Raw genomic sequence first — 12,414 nt, 5'->3', positions numbered from 1 at the left:
AATGACATGTTTACTTGATGTATCCCACCGACTCAGATGTCACTATAACAAAATTAAATCAATGTTATTTAGTTAGCCTGCTAATGGTCATAAAGTTGCGGCTGATCAGTGTATATTGTGTATCTTTTTAACATATTGTAGAAAAATGTTCAATCTTTTCACTTGTTCACTTTTCAAAGGGCCAAAAGCAATATGGGAAGTAAAGCGGTTTCCCATGACAGTATATTCATTTCTGAGGTGGAGAACTCTACAAAAGAGGATACATCACAGGAAAACACCCCTAGCAAAGTAAAAGCTTTACAGGTATGAATACTAAAAAAATTAATGGCAATAAATGTTAGACCTGTGAAATACCGAAAAATCATCTGTTTTTAGTTTAGTTTTTCGTTTCATTTTTCGTTATGATCGGCATTTGTTACTTCAGATTATTCGTAATTTTGGATGCATTTGTATCCGTTACAGTCACTAAGGCCGAGTACTCACGGCAGGACATGTCCGATGAAAACGGTCTGCAGACCGTTTCCATCGGACATGTCTGGCCGGGGACTGCCCGGGGACTTCTGTTCGATGGCTATACACACCATCGAACAGAAGCCCGCGCGTAAACATTACGCGGGGCGTGTCCGCGGTGTCGCCGCGTCGATGACGCGGTGTCGCCGCGACAATGACGCGGCGACGTGGGCGGGCCGCCTTAAAAATGCTTCCACGCATGCGTCGAAGTCATTCGACGCATGCGAGGGATGCGGGCGGCAGGACATGTACGGTAGGTCTGTACAGACGACCGTACATGTCCGGGCGGACAGGTTTCCAGCGGACTGTTTTAAAACAAGTCCGGGAAACAGTTGTCCGCTGGAAACCTGTCTGATCCGTCCCAAAATGGTCCGCTCGGGCCAACACACGGCCAAACATGTCTGCTGAAACTGGTCTGCGGACCAGTTTCAGCAGACATGTTTGGTCGTGAGTACGGGGCCTCACAGTTACTTTGGGAAAGGAAATTCCAATAAAAAAAATGTAAATCGAATCCAGCCCAAATTAGCTGCTATGGTGTAGAGACTTGAATAGAAGAATTGCTAACTTCAGCTATTTTGCCTATAATTTAATAGTTTATATTAATTAACTATAATGGTTAATAATTTAATTTTAATAGAAAACACAAAAATGATCCGAAATGTAACCGATTCGTTGAACTCGTAGGTTGAATTGTTTTTTGTTCTTTTGGATTTTTTTTTGTGTTTTTTTGTTCTTTCTGACAATTAGTTTTCATATGCATTCACCAAGAGTCTTTCGTTCATTCGGATGCTTCCGGATGGACAAATATGCCGAATTCCGTCCAAAACGAATTGCACATGTCCTAATAATTGTTAACTTTCAAACCGAAACGCTAAAATAAATTTATATTTTTATATATATATATATATATATATATATATATATATATACACTCTGTGTGTAATATATATTTTGTGTAAAATGAAGGAAAGTTTAGGTGTTGTGTAGGGAGCCAATTTTAATTTTTTTTCTGGTGTAGATTAGTATAATTCCCTCAATTTTTACATGAGTCCTACATCGATCCAGCACTGTGTACGTCTTTGTCCCCTGTTCTCTCTCCCCGCTCTCACAAGCTTGGCTGAGAGCAGTGGGAGCCATTTGCTCCTGCCACTGTCAGTAAAATTCACACTGTTTGTGTCTATGGAGGCACACAGACCGGCTTGGGGAGCACTCTTGCATGCCCCCTCCCTTCCTAGGAAGCAGCTTCCTATGGTGACAAACGGGAAAGAGATTGAGCAAACGGTGCCAGTGGGAGACACCAGAAGAGGGGGTTCAGGGCCACTCTCTGCAATACCCTTACACAGGGCAGACAAGTGTTTTTTTTTTTTTTTTTTTAGTTAGGAAAAAATGTTGACCGTCAACCTTTAACCTTTTTTAAGGGCAAGACTTTAGAACCTCAAAAGTAGCCATACCATTTTATGTGAATTAAAACCTATATAAAGGGAAATGAACTCGGAGATTCTGAGGCGATTCGGTTCGCAATTGTCAGCGCTATACAAGTTACTCACTCATTTACAGTATGTTCAGTATATTTTTGTTAATTATGCCCTATGTGACTGTTAATTATGCCCTGTGACTGTTTGTTAATTATGCCCCTTTTTTTGTCTGATCTTTTGAAAAAAATAAAAGTTTATGTACATAACTTGATTTCTTTCCTGTTATACCACACTGTTATGGGGATGTACCCATATGAAATGTTTTAGCTTTTTTTATTAGCTTTTTTTTTTTTTTTTTTACACAAGTAGAGATTTCTTTTGGTGGTAATTTGTCACCGCTGTTTATTTTTTCCAACACAAATAAAAAAAATGAGAAATTTGCAAAAAAAAAATACATTTTCTTTTGTTTCTGTTATAAAACTTTTCAAATCCTTCATAAATTTAGCCCAAAATGTATACTGCTACATTTCTTTAGTGAAAATACCATAATCTGCGTATATTATTTAGTCTGTAGGAAAGTTGTAGAGTCCACAAACTATGGTGTGGATAGATAGAATAAAAAAAAACTGCAAGACAAAGGCATAATGAGCTAGTATGCATAGCATGCTAGCTCATTATGAATTACCTTGGATCGAAGCCTCCGCAGCCATCCTTGTCTCCCCCTCTAGCCGCCGACATCTCTCCCAGGGGTTACTTCTGGGTATCGCGGCTCCGGAGCTGTGATTGGCCAGAGCCGCTATGAAGTCACTCCCACGCATGCGTGTGGGAGCCGCCAGCAACGGCACATGGACATACGTGCCATTGCTTCAGTTTGCCCTAGAACGCATGTGCCGATGATATCGGCACATACAGGGGATATCTCCTAAGCCATGCAGGTTTAGGAGAAATCGTGGGTAGCTACAGGTAAGCCTATATTAAGTGGTTGTAAAGGATTTACCACCACTTTAAGCATACATCACAGGATCAGTCTTGTGGCTCATACGCACAATCTGAAAATCGGACGAAAAGTACAGCTTTCTAATCGATTTGTACGATAATCGGATCCTTTTAATACAAAGCTTTCGAGAGCCCATTAGGACAGTTCAACCAATATGATCCAATGAAAAACATGAACATTTTTCTCGTATGATACCAGATTGTACAATTTTTTCATTTAATCAGTACCGTTGTCATCCAAAATCACAATCGAAATACACCTATAGAAATATATATTCTGCGGTGTTTAGGTGGTTCAACACAAAGGTGTATGAGAGCCCTACGCCCCTTAAATGATGGACATAATTTTTCTATCCTTGGAGAAATGAACTTTCCTTTTTCTTTGTCAGCTTTCATGAATACTTTAGTGACATTTCAATCACAGCCAGCAGCGAGGGACCGTGACCTAGCAGATTTGGTCATCTTTACCCTCTTGAGAGCTAGCTAGTTAACGCCTCAAAAAAAAAATCTTCCATTACACTGTGTAGACCTAGTTTCCAAAGTGCATGGCTATGTTCTATCTCAGGAAGTACTCAATGGGACAAATCCCATCTTTTCTCCAATCAGGTGTGCATCAGCATTTTGGCCTTTGGCACATCAAGGTTCAGTTTTTGGTTATCTGTATCTCTTTCCAAAGACCACTTGCCTCTCACTACTTGATAAAAGGCTTTATGCAGGCTGTTGATTACTTTGTCCCCATGTATGCTCCCTAGTGATTTCTTGTGATCTCCACCTGTTTCTGTCGACCCTTCAGAAGTTGCCGTTTGAGCCCATCCAGGATATTTTCCGACTACTTTACTCACAAGGTTGCCTTCCTTGTTGCGATCACTTCTGTGTGGTGAGTCTGAGTTGGTGACCCTAACCCACAAGAATGCCTTCCTAATGTTCTACAGGGATAATATTCTTTTGAGGTCTAAGGCCTCCTTTCTTCCCAAGGTGGTCTTTCCTTTCCACCCGAAGCAAACCCATTTTTTCTTCCCTTCTATCCTAGGAAATTTCTTTCCACTGTGAGTGTGGTACACACTGTTAGTCTACCTCTTGGCTACAGCATCTTTAAGACTACCAGTTTCTGTTTGACCTTCCCAAAGGTCCCTGTAAGACAACCAGCCTATCATTCATTACCATGTATGTAAAAAAAATAATCGTCTGAGCGGTTTAAAGATTTTGGTTCCACCATCCCCTGCAAAAGGCGCACACAACCAGATCCGATAGTGCCTTGTGGGATTTTCAGCATCAGGCAACGGTTTCCCTATTTTTTTTGCCGCTATGCGAACGTCAGATAGTTTGTTTTTGAGCTGTCAGCTTTTTTTTTTCAGCCCTGCTGGGTTGAGTGAATTAAATTTACTAGCGTGTACTAGGTTTAAGGCTGGGTACGCATGGGCCGAAGATTGGCTGGTTCAACAGGAACTGGCTGACATTCGATCAATGTGTACAGTTCAACGACCAGCTTTTGTTGAAGAGACCTGCTGGAAAACCAGCATCCGATTAGCGTTTGCAGCCATTGCTATTTTTTCTTTTTAAATCTCTTGTTTGGTGGGACAGAACCCAATGGAGACTTCTTAGTATTTAACTAGTGGCATAATCTCCTCCTGTTTTTACATCTTGTCCTTGTAACATAATCCAGAGTTTGTTGCAAGTCACTTTATGGATTGTAGTCTGGCACTTCTTAAACTAGATGTTTTATTTAATTTATACAAACGATTCAGGAAAAACAAAATTGAACATCTAAGGTAAATTAATTATTTTGTTCTCGGAAACTGATACCCAGTATTTCAATTTAATTTCAGTCGAATGGGGTCAGTTCCCCAGGGGAAATGAAAACTTTTTTTTTTTTTTTTTTTTTATTGTAAATTGCACACCCCATTGAGTGGCCTTCTAGTCTCTGTGCTAGCACTAACAAGTTGAGACTGCATACCTTTCTAGTCAACAAAAGAAAATTCCATTACCTGGAGTTTTCTGATGTTTGAGTTGACAAAGATACAGGAGCCATGACTAAGCACTAACGTAGTGCGAAACATGTCGGCTGTCCCTTTCTGTGGCTGTGTCTTGCTGTGTATGCTCACTTTTACCGAATAAAGACAACTTTCCGAAGTTCTTCTGGAGTGCGGCTGTCCATTTTCTCCCAAAATTTTCTTCATACAGGAGTCTTATATTGGCTGAAATAATTTCAAGTCTCCTTAAGCGAACAATAAAGTGTGCTGACTTATATTTGTTCATCTTCATGGAGATTTGGTTATAAAAAAAATCGCCCAGCTTCTAGTGGCACAAAAGCCTGTCTCCCGATCTGATTCTCTGCTTACTATACATATGAAGCTAAAATATGCCATTGTGTCTTTTGTGGGGCATTTGACCTGTTAATATCTAGACCTCTGGGCTTCGATGTCTGCGTAGTAATATATTTTTGCCAAAATACTTAATAATCTCCTAGTTTTATCAAAATGTTGTACATGAATGTTATTCAAAGCTCTTTCATATAAACCAATTTGTAATTTACTGTTCCTTTAACCTTTAATGATTTATGGAACTTCCAAAGTATAATAGTGTCTGTTGCTCCTATTGAGTAATAATGGCCATTGCTAAATAAGTAATTACTACTTTCATCAAGAGCACAAGTCAGTTGTATACAAAATATCTGGTCTTTTGTGTGGCTGCCACTAAGGTGAAAGACATATATGCAGTAGATAAGCTCAGCTTGGCATTCTGTGTGCTGCAGATGGACTAAATTGTGCCCTGTACTGTTTGGCAGCTGCAACTTCAGCAAAACCTCCGTATAGGCTCTCCACCGCAGGGTATCCTTCACAAGAAACTTGAGGATTCTGGAGCACTTTCAGAGGATGACGGGTTACCAAGGAGTCCTCCAGAGATAACTTCCTTGCATGAGATTCTGGCACTGTCATCCGGCAAAGTAAGTTGTTTTGTTTGTTTTTTTTTTGTCAATATCGCACACGTTTTTGTGTTCTGTGGAGTGTAATACTGTAGGGTTCTGACCCAAACAATAGAAACTTTTAAACTGGGTTTACTGCATTTGTGATATGTTGGTGTTGTGTTTATTTTTTTGAATTTGGAACAAGTGATTAAATCTGGTGATGTAACCCTTTGATAAATGCAGTATGTAGAGGTCCAGTTATGTGAATTTTTTTTTCTTTAGTTTGGAAAAAGTGGCGAGGGTTAAACCCCCTGTAATGTTTCTCTTTTTCGATGCCAAAACAAGAGATGATGGTAAATGGTCCAATGGGGGCACCTGTTCCCTAGCTCTTCCCTATGCTATCTAAAACTAAAACAAAAATATTTTTTTAGCTATAGTTACACTTTAACAGAAAATCAAAACCATGTCATTAAAATGGGTAGTTTTCTCATCCGGACCAACGCAGTCACACCATTAAGGAACCAGTTCTTTCCTCCAGCTTCTGTCATTGTCACAACAGAGCAGAGAGCGAGAGGCAGGACAGCTCTAGACAGAGCAGGAGGCACAGCAGCACTGGATGAAGAGAGGAAGCAAAAGCTGCTTGAGTTAACTGGTCAGTGATTGGTTGCTAAGACGCAGGGCTGTTCTAGGAACCGATTGCCAGCTTGTTAAAGGATAAGTTCAATTTTTAGAAAAAATAAATAAATGCACATTGTTTGCAGGCAACATTTTTTTTTATTCTTTTTGAGCCCCTAAAGCATTGCACCTGTGATCAGCAGATTGCTGGTGCCATGCAGGTCCCCTTCTGATCTGTCAGAGTATACGTCTGCCCGTACATCCCATGAAGGCAAACCGATCTCACCGGAAGAATCGATGATCTATCATGGCGCTCCACAGCACTGTGGGTAGTTCTTGTGTGGTAGGCTTGTAGTTCATTCACACACACAGAGCTCTATGAATGAATGATGTGGCTGTGGGGGATCGGGAGCATCTGCAGCATTGGGAACATGTTACACCCCAAAATTTAGTGTCTAGATCTGTCCTGCCTCTGGCTCTCTGCTCTGTGGCCCTGTGTAAGGTAGGAGAGTTACTGGGGCAGAATACCTGGTCCAAGGATGGGGAGAAGGGGGATGTGGGTGATGTGAAGTGAGCAGAGAGCAATACTGTGTGGGGGGGGGGGGGTGAAGGTAGCAGAGCACTACTGGGAGGGGGGGTGATGTTAAGAAGGGCAGAAGGCACTGCTCTGGGAGAGGGGTAACGTGAAAGGAGTTGTAAAGGCAAAAGGTTTTTATACTAATGCATTAAAAAAAAGCCTGTGTGTAGCAGCCTCTCCAACACCCCCTAACTACTTGCCTGAGCCCCATCTCTCTCCACCGATGTCCACGAGTGTCTTGGCCATCCCAGGATTTTATTCATCCTGATTGGCTGAGACACAGCAGTGGCGCCATTGGCTCCAGCGGCTGACAGTCAGCTAGCCAATCAGAAGAAGGGGTGGCTTGATGGGGGGGGGGGTGCTGAGGACACTACTGGGCAGGGGGTTGAGGACCGGGGGAAAGTGATGTGGAGTGGGGGATTGTCATATGCAGGGGGGACTGAGGATACTAATGTAAGAATGGGTTTATGCTATAAGAGGAGAAGGGCTGTGATGTGAAGGAGTAATTGCGCAAGCACGCGATTCAGACAATTTTACGGATTGGACCTCCATGAATTTTAACTCCATACCCCTTGTCGATTGTATCTGTGGTGTGCTGCTTTATTTTTTGTACTCTACTTATTAATGTTCATTTTTTCCCTCAGACTCTTGGCATTGCACAGAGACGCAGCTCTTTAAGTTTAGGAGGCACAGACAGTGAAGACGAACCGGTAATTCAATTTATGTTCAATCCAGTAATTTTACTTTTTATGTATTTTTAAATGTACAATAAGGCTATTGCATATTGGCTTTTAACTCCATGCCATAATTCCTTGGTTTCAGAACCCAATGCCAAGTATCCTAGTCGCTAGTACAATGTGTGTTGATTTGTGTCATAAGATTTCTTTGTTGTCTCAATCTATTCCTAGATGAGACATTTGTAATGAATTTGAAAGGGCTGGGGGAAGATTTTGATGTACATGGCGTACAGCAGACCAAGACTACTGGAGAGAAGTTTGCAAATGGATTGTCAATTTTAGATTATTACATACATCCTTGTTGCAAGCTCTGTGCTTTCTAGATGTAAATAATTTCTTATTAGTCTGTATATGTAGCCACCTAGACTATGGGCACCTAAGGTCCTAGGTACTATGAACAGGCCTCTGAAACTGACAGATCATAAAAAAGTTTACCAATATGTTCTAGTCCCTTTCAGCCTAAATATTTCTCTAAAATTCTTAAGATAATGCTGTGAACCTGTTTCCTGTTGGGAGTGTTTTAGACAGATATCCTGATAGTTCTCTTAACTTTATTCCAGTTTGTCTAAATGCAGGCTTATATAAAAGACGCCCATTTAAATATTGTGCATCTCTTTCTTCTGTGTCTATGCTTGTTTTAAAGGATAATATTGCATAAAGCTTCACATTCTCTGGACCTTTCTTTCTACAATAGAAATATAGATGTACCTTGGATAGACAGTAAGGCCTGGTTCACACTGGTGCGACATGAAAGCTGTGCAACTGTCAATCTGACTTTGCCCTGCAATTTTGGTTAGACATCGATCTTCCATGTGACTTTTTTATGTACAGGATTAGACTTTGAAAAAAAAATAAAAAAAAAATGGCGTGGGCTCCCCCAATCCATACCAGTCCCTTCAGGCTCCCAGATTCTGATAAGCCCCCTGCCCACAGACCCCCACAACCACAGCCCAGCATTGTGGGGAAGAAACCCTTGTCCCCATCAACATGCGGACATGGTGCCTTGGGGCTGCCCTGAAGCACCCCCCATGTTGCATGCATGTGGTATGGTTCGGAAGGGGCGCTCGCTTGTCCCCCCTTTCCTGACCTGCTAGGCTGCGTCCTCGCATAAGGGTCCGGATTTGGGGGGGGGGGGCACGCATTTTTTATTTCAATTTTTTTTATTTTTTTTTTGCATGGGGTTCCCCTCAATAGGTACGAGATCCGAGGGCCTGGTTTTGCGAGGACTCCGTGTCATTTTATTTAATTTTTTTTTTCAATTATTTATTTATTTTGTAGTGCACATGTCACAAGTCGGATCAGTTAAGATGCTGATCTGACTTGGATGCATCTTCCATTAAATTCAATGGGCTGAATTTGGACCCAAGTCTGACCAAAGTAGTGCAGGAACCTTTTCAAAAGTTGGACCAATGCAAGTCAGACCCGTTAAGACTGCTCTCATAGGTAAACATGTAAAACAATAAATAAAATAAACATGCCATGTGACTCAAAATCTCAAAGTTGGAGCGATTGTCGCCCCAGTGTGAATGTAATGTTTTACATCCTCACCAGAAACCAACATCTTTAATACTGTGTGACCAGGAGCCACTGCTCATGCAGTGATACAGGCCTGTTGATTCCAGGAATTAATAAATTCTGCAGCTCAGATATATTTGATTTAAAAAAAGTATATGTAGAGGTAAACATTTTATTTGCGTTTTTCTAATGCAATCTTTTTATTTATTTTTTCAAACATCAACAGTCCTCCGGCCTAGGTCGGGGGGTCGACACAAGGTAACTGAGCATTATTGCTCAGAAGGTAAGGCGTGGAGTAATCCACCAATATGTGGAAGGTAAAACTAAAATCGGGGTCATACAGGCAAAACTAGAAAAACAGAAATGAAAACATATGGGAAATGGGAGAAGAAAGCGTGAAAGAGCGAGAGAGGGAAAAAGGAGGAAAGAGAAAAAAGAAGGGGGGAGAGAAGGGGGCCAGATGGCGAAAAAGGAACACGCAAAATGAGAAGGGAAAGACTGAGGAGAAGAAGAAAAGCAGAACAGGGAAAGTGAGTAGAAAATGGGTACCCCTAGGTCGAGGGTGGAAGAGGTCAATTGGCGAGGCCTAGACTGGTCGGAGTGGAAAGGACGTAGGACCACCACAGGCCCCAAACCGTAGGGAACTTGGCGTTGGAGTTATGGAGAATACTGGACATCTTCTCATTAATCATGAGAGTCTTTATTTGAGTTTTCAATATGTTTTTATTGCGGTCTATGTCCCCACTGGGCAGCTTTACCCCTCCGCTTGTCCAATTTGAATCATTGTCGCCAAGACAGAAAACGAGGAGAAATTCTAAAATTTGACCATGTCTTTTGACAACGCTCTAAGATGAAGTTTTCAGTGCAACCCCCAACCCACCCAGCACTGCAAGGTTTAAATACTCATTTTATCCTAGGGGTGTATTACCAGCATTATATGTTCTCTCTGTGGGCAGCCTTTCTGCAACATCTTATTTATGTATATGCATATTATGCGAGGAGGGGAATTTGTGACTAAAGTGCCTTAGAGAGGACACTTCATTGGACCAGTTGCATGAATTGGGGCAGCACAGTGGTGCAGTGAGTAGCACTTTCGCCTAGCAGCAAAAGGTTCGCTGGTTCGAATCCCAACCACGACACCATCTGCCTGGAGTTTGCATGTTCTCCCTGTGTCTGCGTGGGTTTCCTCCGGGTACTCCGGTTTCCTCCCACACTCCAAAGACATGCTGGTAGGTAAATTGGATCTCGTCCAAAATTGGCCCAGTATATATGTATATATATGTGTGTATGACTGTGTGTCCCTAGCGTGTCATGATCCTACGGGGTAAAAATTACCGCACCAGCCAAGTAGATACTGGCTGGAAAAAGCGCCCAGAGGCGATTCAGTTCGCATGCGTTGCGCTATACAAGTCATTCATTCATTCATTCATTCATTCATGAATGGAGGGAGTCTTCAGAAGCCAGGAATAATGTATTGCACTTTTATCCCTGCACCACTGAAATTGAGCATTGAATCCTTGTAGTGCAGGGTGCCTCACTGCAAGGGTAGATATTGTTTAATTTAGTGTCAGCTTTATAACTTTTAAAAATGAAGTACATTGTTCTTTTATGCTTTTAAAGAAAAGTCCAGCCAGCTCACCTGAACATATGCATGTTTCAGGCCCTCCATCCTAGTGCCTGAACAACTAGAAGCCAAAATAATCAGAATTGCTTTTATGGAGTCAGATTTATTGATTCCAGGTAAAATGCAATTTTTACAATTGATACAAAGCTGTGCAAGTTTTGACAAAACGTATTGGCATATAGCATGCTTTGTTGCTTTGATTCTAATGTTTTAACAACATTCAGTAAAGTTGTGATTTTACTTCATGGAAGCATTGTCAGTTGTTTTGGTTTCTCTTTGTGTTTAAATTAGACACCCTCAATTTGACACAGCCCAATTCAATCATGAGTTCTCATTTTAAGCCCAGGTTCACACTGAGCTGCGGGAATGAAGCCGTGCAAGTTCAGCTAAACTTGCACGATTTCACTCCTGCTTGTCAGTCCCGATTTTGGCCGCGATTAGAGGCATCTATGCAGTTTCTGCATAGATGTCAATGTAAATCACGAGCCGAAATCGCAAGAAGTAGTACAGAAACTACTTTTTTAAATCATGCAGCGCCGCACCAATTAGGACGGTGCAAATGCCGCCAATTTGACATGTCAAAATGCACCAGTGTGAACCAGGGCTAAGGGCTGAATCAGAAGTGCAGTAATCAATAGCAACTAACCAGAATTCACTCTGCTAAAGCTATACTAGTACAAAATGGATTCTAAAGGTTTACTGTGGGTAACTGTACTTTTACACATGGTACTAAAGGCGCAGAACTTTTCTCTTTTGAATGGGTGGGTGAGGAAAGTGGAAAATAGCACAAAACCTGTAAGGTTATCTTATTGGTAGTTTATCGTAAATTATTGATGCTGATGTAAGTAACCTGGTTCCTGGACAGGCAGTGTCCACACCCCAGAAGACCAAAAATTTAAATGGAGGCACTGCACCACTGCTAAACGGTCTAGGTAGATAGATAGATAGATGGATGGATGGATGGATGGATGGATATATTCCAAAGAGTATTCACATTTCAGGGTCAAAAAACAAGCAGTTCTTGTCAGCAGGTGGTTTGGCATCTGGAAGAACTATCACTAAAGGTCCAGTTGACTTCTTTAGTCCATCCATATTGTTTTTCAATCTCAAGCTTTGATGAAGGGGGCATTTTGGACCCCCAAAACGCGTTGGATTTTTGTTAATTACCCTTTTGAATAGGGGCAACTGTCACAGTCCAGCACACAGAATAAAAGTGCTAGACAGCGCTCTTTTCTTGACTAGCTCTTTACCAGGGTTGTGGAACATTTAGTCAGGATTTCAAGTGAACCCTACAGTCAGTTATTGGGTCCCCAAAACGTTTAACCACTTCAGCCCTGAGCCTGTTTTTTAGACTCTATGTGTTTACAAGTTAAGAACAAGTGTTTTTTTTTGTTAGAAAACTACTTGGAACCCCCAAACATTATTATTATTATTTATTATTATTAATAAATGTATATACACTGTTCAGAAAAACCTTTGAATCCGAGCTCCTGGGATATTGATCTGGTCAGTTAAGTAGC

General features: G+C 41.4%; 1 protein-coding gene across 1 annotated transcript in view; it reads left to right on the top strand.

The window, feature by feature from the left end:
* Positions 1-12,414, top strand: part of KIAA1210 (KIAA1210 ortholog) — a 65,811-nt gene that overhangs the window by 19,695 nt on the left and 33,702 nt on the right. The window contains exons 4-6 of the mRNA XM_040323830.1: positions 180-303; positions 5,707-5,865; positions 7,663-7,728. Coding sequence (XP_040179764.1) covers positions 180-303; positions 5,707-5,865; positions 7,663-7,728 — 349 coding nt within the window. The remainder of the gene's footprint in view (positions 1-179; positions 304-5,706; positions 5,866-7,662; positions 7,729-12,414) is intronic.

This window comes from Rana temporaria, chromosome 9 (assembly GCF_905171775.1).
Source record: "Rana temporaria chromosome 9, aRanTem1.1, whole genome shotgun sequence".
Taxonomy (NCBI): domain Eukaryota; kingdom Metazoa; phylum Chordata; class Amphibia; order Anura; family Ranidae; genus Rana; species Rana temporaria.
Note: the sequence above shows the minus strand (reverse complement) of the source record. Positions and strands in the feature narration are given on the sequence as shown.